Below are 21,560 nucleotides of genomic sequence, written 5' to 3'. Positions count from 1 at the left end.
AGTCACCATGGAACATGATGTTTGCGGATGATATTGTGATATGTGGTGAAAGTAGAAAGGAGGTTGAGTTGGGTTTGGAGAGATGGAGGTATGCATTGGAACAAAGAGGAATGAAGGTGAGCAGTAGCAAAACAGAATACATGTGCATCAATGAGAATGGGGATGAGAGTGTAATGAAGATGCAGGGAGTAGACGTAAAGAAAGTTGGTGAATTCGAGTACCTGGGGTCAACTGTGCAGGAAAATGGGGGCTGCGATAGTGAGGTGAGAAAGAGAGTGCAGGCAGGGTGGAGCAGTTGGAGAAGGATTTCGGGAGTCATTTGTGATAGGAAAGTCCCAGCAAAAGTGAAAGGTAAGATGTATAAGACAGTAGTGAGACCAGCTGTGATGTATGGATTGGAGACCGTACCCTTAACGAAGAGACAGGAGGCAAAGTTGGAGGTGGCGGAGTTGAGGATGTTAAGGTTTGCGATGGGAGGTTGGACAGGATAAGGAACGAGCACATCAGATGGACAGCACATGTGGAGAGCTTGGGAATTAAGCTAAGAGAGATGAGACTGAGATGGTATGGGCACATCCTGAGAAGAGATGCAGAACATGTTGGAAGGAGAATGTTGAGGATGGAGCTGCCAGGCAAATGAAAATGAGGAAGGCCAAGGAGGAGATACGTGGATGTGGTGAGAGAGGACATGAAAGTGGCAGGTGTGGTAGAGAAGGATGCGGAAGACAGGGAGCAATGGAGACGAAAGATCCGCTGTGGCGACCCCTAATCGGGAGCAGCCAAAAGAAGAAGAAGAAGAGTCTAGGCTTATTTCATTTGGATTCCCACATAACACAGAAGCATGTTATCTTAAAACATTTGTTATAAAACACACCACAGATATATTTATCTGTTTTCTACCAGAAATAGATGGGATACACACAGTTGGAGGCTTAATTATGTCATGCTGAACAGATGTTTAAGAATCGGTCTAAATTCAGCTCAAGGCTTTTTAGAAATGGCGGGAGGAAAAGCTCAGGCTGCTGTTCGCCTCAGTGTTTAATTATATGAAAGTTAAACAGGCCAAGCGTATACAGACTGAATTGCGAATCCTGAAAAGTGTGCATCAGAGAAAAAAGGTAGGCTGTTTTCAGACTGTTGAGTAACTATATTCATTCTATTTTTTTAACCTTATCTATAAGTCAAGTCAGTTTATTTGCATAGCACTTTTAACAACAGACATTGTCTCAAAGCAGCTTTACAGAAAAACAAAGATTTTAAACGTATGAACTAATTTTATCCCCAATAAATGTATTTATCCCTGATCAGCAAGCCTGAGGTGACTATGGTAAGGAAAAACTCCCTCTGATGACATGAGGAAGAAACCTTGTGAGGAACCAGACTCAAACGGGAACCCATCCTCATTTGGGTGAAAACAGACAGCATGATTATAAATAACTCGCTTCTATATAGTCACAAAGTATAACTGTGTAACATGGAAATTCATTATAGTTTTAGCATGAAGTCTATTTTGTTGACATTTATCAACTGTTCATTGATGGTGACTTGAGTGCAAAACTGTTCATGACAACCGCAGTCCTAAAGTTATCATGTCAATTGTAGTCCTCAGTCATCATAGCAAAACTGTAAGTGTCCAGAGCTGTCTTCTAAGTGTATCTGTAGGCTGTCCGTATGGGGCCGTCCTCCACAGTAGCCATGTGATGAGACTCCAGCCAGAAATAGGGCACGAAGATGGATCAGGCAGATTTGATTAGCAAGAAAGACCAGCATCACTGGTATCTCAGGACTGATATATAACTTGAGAGAGATAGACACTGTAGTATAACCACAGAGGGAAATGGGGGATGTTATATTACATTACATTAATGCCATTTAGCAGACACTCTTACCCAGAGCGATGTACAACATACCCAGAGCAGCCTGGGGAGCAGTTAGGGGTTAGGAGCCTTGCTCAAGGACACTTCAGCCATTCCTGCTGGTCCAGGGAATCAAACCAGCAACCTTTTGGTCCCAAAGATGCTTCTCTAACCATTAGGCCATGGCTTCCCCCATGTCATACTTTTTCCAGAAATTAGCTCTAATACTGCACACTACCAAAACAGGGGTGTCATGATTGCAAAGTTTATTTTTTTCCTCTGTTGCTGAACTTGTATTCCAGTTACCAAGCCTTTTATGAAGAAAAGACGTGCTGATAGATGAAATCTATTTTTATTTTCTAATGCAGGCATTTCAATTTTAGACATTTATATTTATTCACTTGGCAGATACTTTTAACCACAACTTACGAGTGAGCCAAAATCCAACCCAGGTATAAAGCTGTGGCAAGAGTGGTGCCAATTTTCAGTAGAATCAAATGTAAAATTCATTAGTTTATATTCAATATCCACTCTATCCAGGTTCGGCTCCCTACAGACACATTTGTGGTAACATTACTTCAACACTGCTGCAGTATCTGTAGGATTGTCATAAAGGAATAAAATATGACAACAGCACACCCTGAAGTGTTTTAGCTTTCTTATAGCACAGCCATTTTCCGATGCTAACTTTTTTTTTTTTAATTTATTGAATAACAATACCGGCACACATACTATTACAGTATATACTTTTAATCTGTTTATAGTTATGTTTTATATCGTTCGAACAGCAGCTTCTTTTTTAAGACCAGAACAATCCATCGAAACTAGACAAGCCAGAAAGTGTAAAATCCTCTATCCTGAAGACTTGTTTGTGTGAAAACTAATGTCATAAATTTACTTCTGGCTGATACAAACTGGAGGTGCTTTTCATAAGCACTAAATAAATGTCTACTGACAACTTCAGTGGTTACACTATTTAAATAACGTGTATATGCAGCGTCCACAATGTAAGGCCCTGTGTAAGATGTTATAGAAATGCTGATCATGTATGTTTTTGAACAAGCAGATTAACATAAACCTGTGGTTTGCCTTGCAGGCAGAACGCCTGTCTGAGCTGCTATTACACACACACACACAAACGCCTTCTATAATTGCTATACACTGTGTGTTTTTGAAGCCTTGTGATGGAGGGAGTTGAATGATATGCAACTATTTAAGGTGCTGTGAAAAGGCCTGTCAGTCAATCAGGACTTCACACATGAATGTTTTTGTACAATGTGTAATTGTTAATCAACAGAGAGATATTCACTTTTAGAAACCTGTGGGAGATGTTCTGTTCCTGGCAGTTGGCAAAAGACTTGGTGTGTGCCTGCTCATTTGTTTGTTTACCTGGCACAATGAGGTCGTTCTGTAGCTGCATTGTTTATTTCAGCTCATTTCATTTGTGAGTATTAGCAAGTACAAGATGTTTTTTTTTTTTTTAATAACAGGTGAGCTACTTTATACACAAAAGCATTTCCTGGTGTTAAATCGGGTGAGAGTTCTGGCAACTTTGGTTTATGTGAACGCCAAGATAAGATCTGGTTCTATAATTTAATGGGATATACCCAAAGACGAATGCATTAATCTGATCAAACAGACAACGTGTTATAAATAGATAATGCAGATACAAATAAGAGAATACAAAAACATATTTGAGTGGTGTGCACTGGAACTGAGATCCCACAGGACATGAGCAGGAGGTTTTTAATTTCATGCATGTGAGCAATCAGATATGAAGCTTTCAGAGCAAAGAAAGACGACTTTCATAAATGTGGACATAAGTTTTTGTGGTGCGTTTAGAGTTCATTCATTCATTCATTCATTCATTCATCCTTAGGAACTGCCTGGTCAGGGTTGTGGTGATTAAAATTGGGCTACTAATTTGCTTATATTTTGGGATATTGAACCAAATAAATTTGTTAGAAAATATCACAAGCAGGTACAAGCAAAATATAATAACCGAGTGAGATCATTCATATTTAATTAAAACAACAACAACAACAACAACAAATACTACTACTACTTGTTTAGGCCATGCCCACTTTGGATACAACATTATTATTATTAATAATAATAATAATAATAATAATAATAATATTATTATTATTATTATTATTACTATTATTATTATTTCATAAATACTGCTAATTATCCATCCATCCATCTTCTACCGCTTATCCAGATCCAGGTTGCGGAGGTAGCAGCCTAAGCAGAGCAGCCCAGACTTCCCTCTCCCTGGCCACCCCCACTAGCTCTTCCGGGGGAATACCGAGGCGTTCCCAGGCCAGCCGAGAGATGTAATCTCTCCAGTGTGTCCTGGGTCAGCCCCAGGGTCTCCTCCCAGTGGGGCATGCCCAGAAAACCTCCCTTGGGAGACGTCCAGGGGGCATCCTAACAAGGTGCCCGAACCACCTCAACTGACTCCTTTTGATGTGGAGGAGCAGCGGTTCTACTCTGAGTCTTTCCCGAATGACCGAGCTTCTCACCCTGTCTCTAAGGGAGAGCCCAGCCACCCTGTGGAGAAAACTCATTTCTACCACTTGTATCTGCGATCTCATTCTTTCGGTCACTACCCATAACTCTCACCTATGGTCACTGCTAATTATTGCTATTTATTAAACATATTATTATGTATTAATATTGTCATTAGTATATATAATCATTGCTTTATTATTTATTATATATCACAGTTGTACCACTCTGTTTAATGTGTGTGATGTGTGTATTGTAAGCTGTGTTAAATGTATTGTGTACATTTAAATGTGTACGGCAAATAAAATGATTCTGATTCTTTGGGTTGAAATCTGAATACAGATAGAGATATAGAGAGTATTGCTGTGTTATACGACTAAAAAATGTAACAATGATGATGAAATACAATTTCACACTGCTTTATAGAAAATGCTTTCATTTGAAATGTTTCCTTATAGTCAAGAAAATTGTTAACTATTGTGTATATACTGTACATCTGTGTTCATTTTGTTGCTTTAAAAGCTTCTTTGCCAGAATATCATTTTAATATTGAAAATCAGGGCACGGATTTGTAAAAAAAAAAAATCCTTGCCCTTAGGACAGAAACAGATCTATCCAAATGATTTGTCACATGTACACAGTGAAATTCCTCCTCTGCTTTTATTTGTCACATGTACACAGTGAAATTCCTCCTCTGCATTTAACCCATCTGAAGTAGTGAACACACACATAAGTGAGCAGTGAGCACACACACATACCCAGAGCAGTGGGCAGCTACACTCCAGCATCCGGGAGCAGTTGGTGGTTATGGATACAGAGGGAGAGATCTATTCATCCACTCCATCACATTTTTCCTGCTGGTCCAGGGAACCAAATCTGTGACCCTTTGCTAACCTTTAGGCCATGCCTACCCCAAAGTCTCAGTTTTTGGGCTCATGGACTCACATTGATTGCATTATATCAATGCTGATAATTTCATAAAATATCATCTATATTAAAACATAACTGATCCTACATTTTTGGCACCAACATAGGAACTGGGACAGGCACAGAAAAAATGTTGCACCTACACCCAGGTTAAAACTTAGAATATTTCTCTGATGTTTCTCTCTTTCGTTTTGGGGTTTGGTAACCTTATATATGGTAAACACCTTAATTTCTTCTCTGTATGTTCCTCTAATATTCCTTCGAAATGCCAAAGTATATTGATGTATGGCAGGATGCTAGGTTTCAGCCTCATTCTTGCAGTAGCATGTAAGCCACGAACTCTCAGAAAAGAAAGTACCTTATTGTATCTTTAGGGGCACGATGGCTTGCCACTGGGGTAGAACCCTCTAAGGTACTTATTTGTACTCTTTATACACTGCTTGGGAACATATATGTATCTTTTTGGCCCTAAAATGGTACACGTAGTTACCTTGAGGTCCAATAATGAGCCCTAGGGGGTACATCAGTGTAGATTGTACCTTGAGAGACAGAAATGGACTCCTACTGTACCCCTGTTTCTGACAGTGCAAGTGAGTATCCTGTCCTTGGTTATGCTTGCTTCAATCTCAGAAAGCAAAGTACATCGTTGTACCTTTAGGTGTACTGTGGCTTGTCACTGGGGCAGTACCCTCTCAGGCAGTGTTTCTTAACCACTGGGCTGTGGCCCATTAGTGGGTCACAAATTTTTTTCAAGTTTGAAGCCAAATACTAAATAGTTCAGGATGTCATAGTGTCCCAAATCCAGTAGCTGGTTTGCCGAACACTTTTCAAGTGGAATAAATACATTTGTGAGTAAATTAAGATGAACAAGCCTTTATTTTTTCACATTCCTCCTCTACATTTACCCCATGCGCACACGCGCACAGAGAGAGAGAGAGAGAGAGAGAGAGAGAGAGAGACCTATAAATAAATATGCTTGTGGGTAAATTCTATGGATCTGTGATGCCTGCTGGAAGAGAAGAGCAGGAAGGCTTGGGAATCGAGCAGCTGTGGTTTGTTTACACCCGATACCAAAACTTGTAGCATCCTATCAACCATCCCAAAGACACAGACAAAAAGCACAGAAACTCCTATTTACCTGGACAAAAACGATACAGGATTTATCTTGTAGTGTCCTGATCCCCAGATCTTTAACCCAGCCACATATAAAAAGTTGTTCTTCTCCAAGCTCTTCCAGGTTTTCATCTGTGTGTCCGTGTAGAACGATGTCTTCAGCACCAGGTACTTTGAGATGTCAGGGAACTCAACAGATTTTCCAACTCATAATGAGTGAATAACTTTATTTAAACACGATAAGTTGATCAGCAGAGCTGGTGGGGTCGTGCATGTACAGATACAAATAATTACGAATACAAACGACTAAAAATAAACACAATCTTTTTAAAAAAACTTTGAAATCTGTTTATTATCTGTTAATTATCTTCACATCTCATCTCATCTCATCTCATTATCTCTAGCCGCTTTATCCTGTTCTACAGGGTCGCAGGCAAGCTGGAGCCTATCCCAGCTGACTACGGGTGAAAGGCGGGGTACACCCTGGACAAGTCGCCAGGTCATCACAGGGCTGACACATAGACACAGACAACCATTCACACCCACATTCACATTAAGTTAATTAATACTATGCATAACTATTATCTTTGTATTTAGTTACGGCTACAATAGGATCAAAATTTATTCTGCTAATGTCAAATTTAGCTAGTAAACTTTTCTTTCATAGGAAAAATAATTATTTGTTAGCCTGTAAGGATCTAATCCCATTGAGTGGTTTCTACGGTATATCCACTTCCTTTAAGTGTACTTCTTGGTTTTAATAACTTGCTTGGTTGCTGTATATAAACATGGCAATAAGTTCTTGTGTTAATGGACAAGACTCCACTTTTGGATCATTAATCCCTTTTGACTGAGAATGCCCTGCATGCATAGTTTTATGTTCGCTTCTGGTACATCCATGCAGTTTTAAATACAATACCTACAATTAAAAACAGTGTGTTTTTATTGCATTTATTTAATTCCTGTGTAACAGGGCGTGATGTTGCATCCCATTAATACACTTCACAATAGATTATTAGAGCCTAATAGAATAGATGAGCCAAAATAATTGGGGATCTTTTTTAATGGGCCCTGACTCAGTACAAGTATGAATAGGTGAGCCTTAAAGTAGAAAAACTTGAGAACCCCTGCTCTAAGGTACTTATTTATACCATTTATATCCTGATTGTGGGGCGGCATGGTGGTGTAGTGGTTAGCACTGTCGCCTCACAGCAAGAAGGTCCTGGGTTTGAGCCCCGGGGCCGGCGAGGGCCTTTCTGTGCAGAGTTTGCATGTTCTCCCCGTGTCTACGTGGGTTTCCTCCGGGTGCTCTGGTTTCCCCCACAGTCCAAAGACATGCAGGTTAGGTTAACTGGTGACTCTAAATTGAGCGTAGGTGTGAATGTGAGTGTGAATGGTTGTCTGTGTCTATGTGTCAGCCCTGTGATGACCTGGCGACTTGTCCAGGGTGTACCCCGCCTTTCGCCCGTAGTCAGCTGGGATAGGCTCCAGCTTGCCTGCGACCCTGTAGAAGGATAAAGCGGCTAGAGATAATGAGATGAGATGAGCTATCCTGATTGTGAACATATATGGACCTTTTTGACCCTAAAAAGGTACACATAGTTACCTCAAAGTCCAATATTGAGTCCGAGGTGGTACATTAGTGTAGATTGTGCCTTGGGGGTCAGAAATGGACTCCTACCGTACCCCTATTTCTGACAGTGTTGAGATTACATTAACCTCCTGAGTGGAGATAAACACAGGTTGGAAGACCTTGTGATTTTGTGGGTGGAACTTGACAGGTGTCAACATCTAAAGACTTAAGTAGTCTTAAAGAATGCTGTCTTTTTGAGTGCACGTTTAATGAACCAGACCTGTATTTTTACGTATTTTGAGTGTGTCCTGGCTTTTCATTACTGCCAAATCCTTTGTTTTGACTTCACTGGCCACAACAAATACACAATTTGTCAAAATGGATTTGAGGAAATGCTTGCTTTGTGTGACTAGCTCACTATTCATTATCTACAGTAGATCTACTTCCTGACATATACTTTTCAAAGCAACTAAATTAGGCACTTTAGATGGTGAGCAGACATAAAGTCCGGACTTGTATAACTGACTCCTGCTGAAAAGACAGCATGAAAGATAACCATCTGGTAGTAATAGATGTGGATGAAAAATAATAGCACCCTGAAAAAACAACAACGAAGAGTCGTATTTTTCCATAAATGTTCTTCTTTATTTAAGGTTGGAAACACACCCCAAATTACCTGCTCTGTTGCTTTTTTTTTTCGTTAGACTGTTTTAACAGTTATAAGGAAAGCGCATGTGGAATTTCCAGCTGACTTTAGGGGAACCATGTCTTCCTGACTACACCCTGGTATTTCCTGTCGATCCATGCTTGGGTGTGTTGACTTTGAAAATGTTCCCCCTTTCACCTTTTCGTGCCCCCATATGGCAAATTTGTTTTGAAAACTAAATCTGGATGTCATATGAAGAGACTCAGGTTAAGTATAGACTTCATGATTTGTTATTTAATTAGTGTATTTAAATGTACAATCTGTTCAGAGTGTCTTCTTATGATGTGGTCAACTAAAATGTCCCATTTCTTGATGCTTTGTTACTCTTTTGCTTTATAACTCTAAAACCGAGCTTCTCGGATTTGACGTTGTTTTGAATGCTAAGTTTCCTGTGTGACCTTTAAAGGGAAAAGGCCTCATGATCAATACGTTTGACTGTCCCAAGCTTGCTAAATGTCTTCTGGCACTAAAAGCCAGATGTTTGCTGCTTTTTAAGGTGTGTATTGAATTATGAGATGGGATTTTTGTCTGCCATTGTTTGTCTGCTGATCTTGACTTTTGGTGGGTTGTGTCTTGAACATGGAGGGAAATCAAAATCTGCAGCCCTCTGACAGTAGATTGCAGCAGTGGTACTGAATGGGAGGATTAAATCATCGGCACGGTGGTGTAGTGGTTAGCACGGTCGCCTCACAGCAAGAAGGTTCCGGGTTCGAACCCAGCAGCCGGCGAGGGCCTTTCTGTGTGGAGTTTGCATGTTCTCCCCGTGTCTGCGTGGGTTTCCTCCGGGTGCTCCGGTTTCCCACACAATCCACAGACATGCAGTTAGGTTGACGTGGGGCGGCCTTGGGCCGAAGTGCCCTTGAGCAAGGTACCGAACCCCTGACTGCTCCCCGGGCGCTCTGGTGTGGCTGCCCACTGCTCTGAGTGCGTGTGTTCACTGCTTCAGATGGGTTAAATGCAGAGGATGAATTTCACTGTGCTTGAAGTGTGCATATGACAAATAAAGGTTCCTTCTTAAATCATCAGAACCTTGGTGTTACCATTCTAAAACCATAGGGTCTAAGACATATATTACACAGCATTTCATAGATGCTATTATGCATACACACAGGACCAGTCGTGCTTCCTATTTTTTTTTTTTTTTACGGTCCAAGTCTGTAGTCATGCTGTATCTCTTCTGAAAAAGCACTTCATGCATGGAACTGAATGGCAAGCAAGCACCCATGCCATTAGCCAAGAATTTATTTATTTATTTATTTATTTATTTATTTTTAAATACACAACATGGTTATTTTATTTTGTAGGGTTTTTTTTTTGTTTTGTCTTGAAACAAAGGTTGAGCTTTACCCTTCTAGCCCATTTACGGTGGTGCTTGAAAGTTTGTGAACCCTTTAGAATTGTCTATATTTCTGCATAAATATGACCTAAAACATCATCAGATTTTCACACAAGTCCTAAAAGTAGATAAAGAGAACCCAGTTAAACAAATGAGACAAAAATATTATACTTGGTCATTTATTTATTGAGGAAAATGATCCAATATTACATTTCTGTGAGTGGCAAAAGTATGTGAACCTCTAGGATTAGCAGTTAATTTGAAGGTGAAATTAGAGTCAGGTGATTTCAATCAATGGGATAACAATCAGGTGTGAGTGGGCACCCTGTTTTATTTAAAGAACAGGGATCTATCAAAGTCTGATCTTCACAACACGTTTGTGAAAGTGTATCATGGCACGAACAAAGGAGATTTCTGAGGACCTCAGAAAAAGTGTTGTTGATGCTCATCAGGTTGGAAAAGGTTACAAAACCATCTCTAAAGAGTTTGGACTCCACCAATCCACAGTCAGACAGATTGTGTACAAATGGAGGAAATTCAAGACCATTGTTACCCTCCCCAGGAGCGGTCGACCAACAAAGATCACTCCAAGAGCAAGGCATGTAATAGTCACAAAGGACCCCAGAGTAACTTCTAAGCAACTGAAGGCCTCTCTCACATTGGCTAATGTTCATGAGTCCACCATCAGGAGAACACTGAACAACAATGGTGTGCATGGCAGGGTTGCAAGGAGAAAGCCACTGCTCTCCAAAAAGAACATTGCTGCTCGTCTGCAGTTTGCTAAAGGTCACGTGGACAAGCCAGAAGGCTATTGGAAAAATGTTTTGTGGATGGATGAGACCAAAATAGAACTTTTTGGTTTAAATGAGAAGCGTTATGTTTGGAGAAAGGAAAACACTGCATTCCAGCAGAAGAACCTTATCCCATCTATGAAATATGGTGGTAGTAGTAGTATCATGGTTTGGGCCTGTTTTGCTGCATCTGGGCCAGGACGGCTTGCCATCATTGATGGAACAATGAATTCTGAATTATACCAGCGAATTCTAAAGGAAAATGTCAGGACATCTGTCCATGAACTGAATCTCAAGAGAAGGTGGGTCATGCACCAAGACAACGACCCTAAGCACACAAGTCGTTCTACCAAAGAATGGTTAAAGAAGAATAAAGTTAATGTTTTGGAATGGCCAAGTCAAAGTCCTGACCTTAATCCAATCGAAATGTTGTGGAAGGACCTGAAGCGAGCAGTTCATGTGAGGTAACCCACCAACATCCCAGAGTTGAAGCTGTTCTGTACGGAGGAACGGGCTTAAATTCCTCCAAGCCGGTGTGCAGGACTGATCAACAGTTACTGGAAACGTTTAGTTGCAGTTATTGCTGCACAAGGGGGTCACACCAGATACTGAAAGCAAAGGTTCACATACTTTTGCCACTCACAGATATGTAATATTGGATCATTTTCCTCAATAAATAAAAGACCAAGTATAATATTTTTGTTTCATTTGTTTAACTGGATTCTCTTTATCTACTTTTAGGACTTGTGTGAAAACCTGATGCTGTTTTAGGTCATATTTATGCAGAAATATAGAAAATTTTGAGGGTTCACAAACTTTCAAGCACCACTGTATACCAGCCAGCTCTGGGTTGCAGGTTATGAGGTAATTCTGTACTCAACTGTGACCAGTTCATTTTGCTTTTGCATGTAGTTTTGGGTGAATGTGTTTCACCTTGGGCAAATATATATATATTTTTTTCATGTGTGATAGGTGAATTTGTGAAAAGAGTTAGTGTGTGCAGTTTGTTGCTGAGCTGATATGTCGTCCTGTGTTTCTTCATACATAGCCACTTTTTATCTTTTTGTGTAAGAATTTTGTGTGTGTGTGGTCAACACAGTAGCGACCTTCTTTGCAGGTTGGCAGCTAAACGTTTCCCTTCTAAGAACAGAAACCTACTGGGCAACTGAGTTGCAGAACAAATTTGTCTACAATGTAGGACTTCATTCAGGTCCCCAAACATCCAGATTGACTCTTTCCATGCCTGATGAAAATTCAGCCTCTCTCCACCTCTCTTTTTGGAGGAATGAAGAAGAGAAACACTTCTATTCTGAGCCTGTGAAAGTCCTCCATTCTTCCTACTCAGGTATTTGCAGTTCGCAGTTTCACATTAGGGCCCATTCATGCATGCATCCTTTCTGTGAAGTCCCCTAGATCGAGTGTCCTGCTGCCAGATTATTGACTGAGATATGTTTGTTTTTGTTTTTCTCAGTTTGTCATTCAATCGTTTCCTTATTCCAATTTTGGAATGTGCATTTGAATAAAGACAACTATCCCTGTACATCATTATCCACATCTTGTATTTCAACAAGATGTTGGGAAAAAAAAAAAACCCAGACAATCCTTCATGGTTTGATTAAATAAGTTTATTTTTCATCACTTACATATATGTTTACAATTCATATCACTCCAGCTGGAGCATCACAGTAACTATATAGTAATAAGTGTTTTATTGGACTTTTTTTTTTTTTGTTCTCTTCAACCACGCTTGCCCTTAAAAATAAAATTCCCTTTAAGTTTCTGCTTGACATCAGAAACAGGTTTTTAATACATGACTCTTGTATGACAAGAAAGAACATTCTCAATGTACACCATCAACTCCATGACTCTTTGATTAAAGCGATATTGTAAAAAAAAAAAAAAAAGGGTCTTGTATGTCGCTGATGGTGATCGTATTTTGGCATTGTGATTCTCAAACCTGTAGATCATCTAATAAACAACAACAACAACAAAAACAACCAAAAATAAACATGTCGCATGAGTATGTAAATGTGACTAAATAGGTACAGTCCCTATAGCACATAATGCCAGTGTACAACTATTGGATTTGGGAAAAGAAAAAAAAAATTAACCCTGAACACACCCAAATGTGCAAAATGCATAAATAAAAAGTGACATTTAATTGGTCTTGGAGGAATTGGGTGCACTGAAAATTGATGTTTACAGCTGTGCTGTTGTTTGGTACTGTATGTGCGCATGAGCTGGTGTGTGCATGAGTATATATGAATACAGTTCTTTGAGATGATGAATAAACTATCCAGGCTTTTTTTTCTTTTTTTTTTTACTAATAAGAACAAATGGAGAATAAAAATCATAATATCCAGAAGCTTCTTTTCCATTTGTAGAGATTTCTGTAGAAATGCTAATGCATAAATGAAAAATAAATACCTTGCATCAAAGCGAGTTTACAATATATTAAAATCACTGCATAATTGTCTATTTTTTATAGCATTATCATATATAAAAGTAATATTTGTAAAAAGAACGGGAAAAAAAAGACATCCTTAAAAGAAGAATACAAAAAGCTTCATTAAAATGAATTTGCATGTGCAAACACATTAGATTGGACAGAATCACATTCAGATAGCTTTTCACCTGGCATGATGAAAGCTCCAAGAAATAAACATGGTGTCCTGCAGTCCCAGTGATGAGTCAGACCTTCACAATACAGCGTTTTTGTTTTTTTTGTTTGTCACTCTCTTCCGGAACAAATGATACTTCAATCTAGATGCAAGGTGCTTTTTTCAATGTGAAAAAACGCGGACCCACTTGCTCTTTTTTTTTTTATTAATTAATTTTTTTGAGTACGTCTGCACTATACAACAGCTTCAAAGCCTGATCATTTCCATTTGGTGAAAGGTTTCTTGACACGGATATGCACTAAAATAAAAAAAAAAACCTAATTATTAAAAACGACAACTCAGTGTGAAAATATATAAATCATTGCTCTTATCAAAGCTTTCTGGAAATGATGGATTTTTAGGAAATTGCATATACATATATTGTTTCTTTTTAACAACAAACTGTATTTACAAATCATTTGAGAAACAGCAATAATATATATTTTCACAATTTAAAAAAAAACAAAAAAAACGGTAAACTCTTGTGGGCTATCAATATTTTTTTCCCTTACCCAGGACATCTTTAAAAGCAAAGTGCTTCTCCTAGTTTATACAAATACTTAATTATTTATGTCTACTTGGTAGCATTTCAAACATTAATAAAATGTCACTATCTATGAAACATAGTGTATATTTCATCAATAAGAGTCACCCTGTAAAAAAAAAAGTCCCAAAGTTTGACCTGTTTGTAATAGTTTTGTTACCAAAGTTACAAGCGTTCTCGTAACATGGCGTAACGAAATGAAGTGGTTACCACCTTCTTTTTTCTATTCGTATTTAATAACCTAAAGGTTACATATTCCCGACCCAACAAATTCAACCTAACCTTTGAAAGAAACCTTTTTTTCCCCTTGGATAGATTTCAGTAGCTGTTTGCCTCGTGACAAGTTAGACGCATCACTATTCAATCTCTCTCTCTCACATTCAGAAAGGGATATCTACCGAATGAATATTGGAACCCAGCATACAAAGACGACTATTCTCACACACCAGAGCTTGTTAAATCTTATCCTCTGCCTCTTTTTCCATGGAATGAGCTGGCACCTTGTAAAGAATCCCTCAAAGAAAATCATCACAAGCCACTAAAGGCTTCCCCCACTTGTTATTGTTTTTTTTTTTAATCCTTGGCATTTTATTTGAGGTGTGGATGGTAGAAAGTCTGACAAAAATAAACGGATTTGCAAAAATTCCGATGGACAGGTTCATATTTACACTCCAGTGTTTTAATACATTTTATGGCATTTCATTTTTTAACCAAGCGACCTCTATGACACACCTATTTATGGTTTCCTATTTATGAACCTAATAAAATGATTATGTAGTCTGATTGCATCATTTGACTGGCATGGCAATAAAATAGTAAGTGCTAAGACAAAGAAAGGTGTACGAAAAAGAACAGGCATAAAGAAGATGACCAGAGACCAGACATCTGTCCATGCCAGCGTTATTAAGGCAGGCTAAGCCGTACAGCCATTTCCACTAGATGACTCAGAGATCACCGATTCCTTCATTTCCGTATTTACACAACTGATCAGTGAGCTCCGTTTGGCTGTAGGCGTGGTCAGTTCTGGGAATGTGATGCTATGGCACTTGGTGCAGATTGACAGGCAGCGTGACAGGACACAGAGTATGTCCGTATTCAGTAGTATGGCACAAAGGGGCTTATGAAGCCCCTCCTTCAACCCTTTCCGGAATCCTACTGGCCTTTACATGTTGGTTTGAGAGCTGCCCACCAGCTACAGGATGGCTGACTTGCCCACATTGGGTCACTTCATTTGTGGGATGTGATCGTGCCTCTGCAGCAAAGCAAGTTCAGCTTCCATCCAACAGATATGAAGAGCATGGCAAGAGTGAAGATGATGATCGACAATGGTGATGATGGTGATGTGCAGCATATGCGTTGAGTGGGTTAGCTACTCTCCTTTTCTCTCCACCTCCCTTCTGTTCATCTCACCCACTCCTCGGCTCGCTCTCAATCCTCCCACTCCAGACCTTCTCTCACTTGGTGACCTATGAAAAAGAGAAAGAATCAGTGAGTGAGTGGCTTCCCAACAGGATGTTCCCATGCAATTATCACTTCGAAGCCACCATGCCATCTGTCTTCTATTGCATGTGGGTCACGCTGACAAAAAAGACTCCAAAACTCCTTTTCAAGCCATATACAGAACTTCTAACATTATACTTTTACTAGTATTGAGGTTCTTAAAAAAAAAAAACACACACACATACTCGTGTTGCTTTTCCCCCTATCCACAGTGTTTAATAAGCTGAGCGTTAATTTGGAGCTTTTATCTCTTTATGCTTGTAACAATGCACATTTTCAGCTTCACGAAAGTGGCTGGAACTAGACACGGGTTCGAGCTTTAGGCCAAGAGCTCTATTGTTTTCAGTATAATATCCCCCAAGTGCATACACACCAGCAGACACTATTCTAATTACAATAACTGCTTCAGTCTAATTTGCTTTAACATTGGATTTTAAGCAATAATGAATTTGTGTGTAAAAATTTTTCTTAATCGCATTAAATTACTAAGACTATTGTCTCGCAAATTAATTTCCTTCCACCTTTCTGAACACCGAAAGTAGGAAAATTTACTTATACTGTATATACACTGGGGCGGCATGGTGGTGTAGTGGTTAGCACTGTCGCCTCATAGCAAGAAGGTCCTGGGTTCAAGCCCAGTGGCCGACAGGGGCCTTTCTGTGTGGAGTTTGCATGGGTTTCCTCCGGGTGCTCCGGTTTCCCCCACAGTCCAAAAACATGCAGGTTAGGTTAATTGGTGGCTCTAAATTGTGAGTGTGAATGGTTGTCTGTGTCTGTGTGTCAGCCCTGTGATGATCTGGCAACTTATCCAGGGTGTACCCCACCTCTTGCCCATAGTCAGCTGGGATAGGCTCCAGCTTGTCCGCGACCCTGTAGAACAGGATAAGCGGCTACGGATAATGGATGGATGTATATACACCTGAAAAGTATGGAGTCTCAGGTGCAATAGTGTTTTTCTTTTTTTTAATCTATATATAAGGCATGACTATGAATAAATATATTCATGAAGCCACAAATTAAGTATCTCATGAAGTTGCAACTACATGATGATAACGTACTAAAATTAAGCCCACAGCTTAATATTTTGCAGAATAACATACTTTCTGTTTATTTGTGGAATTCGCCTGGAGACTTTGGGTGAGGTGTTGCAATCCCTGTCACTCCAGTATGTCTTTATGCATCAATCCAAGATTGGTGTTGATATCAAACATCTCCATGCTTTGGACTCATCAGTCATTTAAAATGAAGCAGATACAGATTTCTTTGGCTCGCTCATTGGGTATTTGATATGAGTTACGGTTTTTGTGATCGTAAAACAGACCTCAGGAAACTTAAACTTAATCATGGGCTTAATATATTAATTAGTAGCCACACCTTGATTAAAAAAAAATAAAAATAAATCATCACATCACTCTAGCAGCTCCACAGATATGCAGCACAGTTATATGTGTTATAACTATGAATATGTGGAGTTCAATGGTTAGAATGAGATTGTGAGAAAATTTTGACCATTTAATTAATCTTCTAAATATTAATATAACAAAAAGGCAAAGCATAAACATGATGCCACGTAGATGGCTTTGTCAGTCAGGTCTTGTCTTCACTTGTCCATGTACTAGTTCAGCTTTGCTGAATAGAAATCAAAAGCAATGCCCTTAAATCTCTCTTTACAAGATCACTTCGGTTAAGGGTTCTTCTGAGAGACTAAGGACTGTTGAGAGCGTGTCCTAAGACTTCTTGTATTGCCGTGGACCAGGTCACAGGAGAGGTATTTAATTGGATCTGCGTTTATCTGATCTCTGTCTAGATTTGCACCAGTAAAAAGCTAATGGATCATAATTTCAGCACTACAGTTTCAGCAAATAGCTTTCAGCAAATGGCACAGCTTTCCACTTGCCTTTGACTTTCCCTTTCCCTTTAAAAATGCCATATGTTCTTGCTTCCTGTTGTGTCGTCTGCATAAAAGATGCTAATGGATATTCGATGATCTCTCCACAAAGCACCTTAATTTCTATGCATATCTATGCACCTGTTCATGAAATGATTTTTAAAAACGATAAGAATTTAAGCCAAGAAGGAAGACAGAAACCAAAATTTGAGTGTTTATGGTAGTTATGCCATGTTTGTGGAAAGTTGTATTGATCTTCATGGTTGGGTCTGTATTGATTTGATTTTATTACCATGCTTATAATTAGGGAATGAGTTTAACCTCTCAATCAGCATGGCTTTTAATCAGCAAGGAATAGTTATTTCTCCAAATATAAATATACACACACACACACACACACACATACATACACGCCCACTGGCCATGGCCACTTTAATAGGAACTTGTTCATGATTCTAAGATTCCTGTCCTTGGCTGGCAGGAATGGAATCCAATGTGGTCTTCTGCTGTTGCAGAAGATGCTTTTCTGCTCACCACGGTTGCAAAGAGTGATTATACGAGTTGCTATATCCTTCCTGGCAGCTTGAACCAATCTGGCTATTTTCCTCTGACCTCTCTCATCAACAAGGCCCACAGAACCACCCACAGAACTGTCGCTCATTCAGTGTTTTTTTGTTTTTCGCACCAGTCTGTGTAAACTCTCGAGACTGTTGTGTGTGAAAACCCCAGGAGATCAGCAGTTTCTGAAATACTCAAACCAGTCCATCTGGCTCAAACCAACACCTGTTAGGACTAGGACTGTTTTGGCCTCTAGAGGCCGCTGTTATTTCCTTTTCATGTCATGTTTATTTTGGCCTCTAGAGGCTGCCACTGTTCCTGTGTTTTGTGTTTGTGTTAATTGCCTGTTTAGTCCTGATTATCTTCACCTGTGTTCAATTTAGTTTGTGTATTTATACCCCCTGAGTTCAGTCCTCTTGTCACGGAGTCTATGTGCTGTTATGTTTATCTCCAGTTTCCTCTGTACCGTGGTCTTTATTTTGCATTTTGCTTTTCTTTTGGACCTAGTAGTTACTGTGTTTTTTGGATCTTCTGAGCTTTGGTATTTTTGCCTTTTCTTTTCTGTTTTTTGGCTTTTGTTTTGTACTTTTGGATTTTTTATTTTTTCCCTTATATCTTCTGAGCGTTTTTGTATTTTGGATATTTTTTGTACATATTGTAAATAAACCTTTTTGATACTTTTTCTACTTCCGCCTCACGCCTCTGCATTTGAGTCATCCCCCTGGTGGCCTAGTGGGGGTTTGCTGGATTATCACACCAAGGGCCAAGGTTCGAATCCCAGCCAAACCCTAACAAACACACATGCCACAGTGAAAGTCACACTTTGAGATCACAATTTTTCCCCATTCTGATGTTTGAAGTGAACATTAGCTGAAGCTCTTGATTTGTATCTGCATGATTTTATGTATCGTGCTGCTGTCAAGGGATCGGCTGATTAGAGAACTCCAGAAAGCAGCAGGTGTATGGGCGTTCCTAATAAAGTGGCCGGTGAGTGTACGTAGATGGTAACTACTGCTGCAAAACTTGGCTGGGAGTGAAGTGATCATGGGGCCAATCCCTGCTGCTGGTTTCAGAAACGCAAAGAATCTCACCTATATGTATGCATGTCTGAACATTACGTGCCATTTATTCGTTAAGAAAATGTGGCTCGGGCCGACCTGCAGGGATCTGGTCAAGCACAAGAGTTGGTCTTGCGCATACTTCAACCTTCCAATAACCTTCCAAAGTGGAGTCATAACGGCATTAAAAACAGTAAACCAACCCGGTAACTCTCTCCAGACATTTATTTTGTTATTTTTAGCTGGGTACACCCAAACACCCATTGTAAACGTCTGTAACTCTGGGAAGTTCAAAGTGGCTGCTTCCCTGCCTGCAATATGTTTTGTTTTCTTCCCTTTTTTCTTCAACCTTTTCTTCTTAAGCAAGCGGGGTTCTGGCAATTACACGCACTGGCACGAGTGAAGTGTGAGTGTGTAAGGCTGATAAGAGGAGGAGGAAGGGCAGGAATGTGCTCATGAATGGGTGCTAGATATCAGCTTGGCCCGTGTACTACACACGACAGATGTGAGAAGGGAGATCAATCTCATTATGGTTCCATTTTATTCAACTCTATTCTCTTCCTTCATTGCAGCAAACACACCAAGAATCTTTATGGACTCGTCCTCTTTTCGGTAAAGTCATTTTAAAATATAGATTAACAATAATAAATTCTATAAATATTAAATGGGGATTTGTTTGGTCTCTCATCTTATTAACGGCAAAATGTGATCAGTTCCTTCCCCGGTTTTCCCCATGCTCTTCTCGGAGTTCGAGAAATGAAAAATCAGATTCTTCGTAAGTAAATGCCACACTACGGGAAATTACACACTGCCTTAGAAAATTACTTTGAAAGCTTTTGGAAACAAATTAGGTGACTCAGTGAAGTGCAATTTGACTTTGTCTTACCTTGACTGCAGACGGCGATCGGGAGAGCTCCTTCGTCCTTGAGAAACAAAAAGGTAGAAGACAAACATGATGAGATATGACAGATAATCATTACACACAATTTTTCCATCTATTTTCTCCCCGATTTGGTTTAGCCGATTCCCACCCACGAGCTTACCCTGACCTATCACATGACAGCTAACACTTGGGAGGGTGGAGCAAACACATGCTTTTTCTGAGACCTAACCTCCACACCTTTTTTCAACTACTGCTCATGCTGCGTTACAGGGCAGCGTAACACTCACTGAGGAAAGTGCTGTCCGCCCTCTTCCGCATACATGAACTCAGACATCCATGATTAACTCGTGTTGGTCTGACTGACAGGACAGACAGAGTATACCATCCCTCGCAGTCAAAGTGCAATTTCGCTCTCTAGACTCTTGGCTGATGATGCGCTGGATGTAGTATCATCATAATTTGAAGATCTAATCTTTTGACAATTAAGCAAACGGATATTCTTTGAACCCATTAATCACACATTTAAAAGTTGCTACTACTGCACTACAGCTTCGACAGAATTAATTTGCATCTCAGACAAACTCCAGCATATGGTCAAGTTCACCAATGTACAATCCACATTATTTACTTTACAGTCCGTTTCATCATAATATTTATTTCTTTTTATAAGCGAGATCTGTTGTTTAATATTAATATGATATTGACTCATATTTGTTCAATCTGCTATATATGTCATAGGTACGTTAAGCCCATATACGTACATTCTGTGCCCTTGAGGGCACTTAATGACGATGCCACGGCAGAAAAACCAATGGGACGGATGAGCCTCGCATGTGTTTGTGTGTGTGAGTTTGTGTGCGCGTGTCTATATGACTGTGAGTGCATCTGTGAGCAATCTGTGTCTTTCTCTGTTCTATAAACGGCTCCCTTTCAGCCAAAAAAAGACTAAAACCAAGAAATAATAAGTCACAGACTAGGAGGCACAGAAATAGATCCCATCATGCGAGTGAACGCTGTTCATTCTCCTACTTGGCCTTTTATTTATACCGTATGTATATATCGAGGTTGGGGGTCACCAAGGACAGCAGACTGAACTGTCTTAAAGTCCTATAAGAGATATTTGCGAATCGTGGACTACAGGCTTGAATAATCAGAGCCCTATTTTTAAACTGATTCTGATCTGGTATATATTTTTCATACTTAAGGGTTTCTTGGGAGAGGGATTATGAAAGGTCATGGCTTTTTATGTTCCCTTTGGAAAACATCATGTTCTTCTTGTCGTGTTTATTCACCCTAATCTAAAAGGTCTAAAAGTACAGTGACATTTTCGTCACAATAGAAACGTGCCCTTAAAAGTACAATAGTGCCTTAAGAGTTTTAAAGGTGCACTTTATTCACAAAATCCTCTGACTAAAGGCTTTTAGTTTCTCCCATTTCGAGCAGCTTTGGAAACGAGTGATTATTTTTTTAAAACACCCCTGTCGACAATGTACAGCTTGAGAATGCTTATCTATGAATGCCAATGTGAGTGGAGTAGAGTTCTTCAGAATATGTCGAGTTCTCAGGAAGTGTGCCCTGTTCTGCGCTGTATATCGAGTACTATCTGTTCCTCAATATGACAAAGGTTAATGCGGTTAATATACAGGATGTAAT

General features: G+C 39.6%; 1 protein-coding gene across 1 annotated transcript in view; it reads right to left on the bottom strand.

Moving 5' to 3' along the window:
- Nucleotides 1-12,426: 12,426 nt before the first annotated feature.
- The window catches only part of spns2 (SPNS lysolipid transporter 2, sphingosine-1-phosphate), a 125,721-nt gene continuing 116,587 nt past the window's right edge, over nt 12,427-21,560 (bottom strand). The window contains exons 12-13 of the mRNA XM_060912930.1: nt 19,911-19,947; nt 12,427-15,486 (exon numbers count right to left, since the gene is read on the bottom strand). Of these exons, the coding sequence (XP_060768913.1) occupies nt 15,475-15,486; nt 19,911-19,947 (49 nt within the window). The 3' untranslated portion in view covers nt 12,427-15,474. The remainder of the gene's footprint in view (nt 15,487-19,910; nt 19,948-21,560) is intronic.

The sequence above is a fragment of the Neoarius graeffei genome, chromosome 28, assembly GCF_027579695.1.
Source record: "Neoarius graeffei isolate fNeoGra1 chromosome 28, fNeoGra1.pri, whole genome shotgun sequence".
In the NCBI taxonomy this organism is placed as follows: Eukaryota; Metazoa; Chordata; class Actinopteri; order Siluriformes; family Ariidae; genus Neoarius; species Neoarius graeffei.
This window is presented reverse-complemented; position numbering and strand designations above follow the sequence as displayed.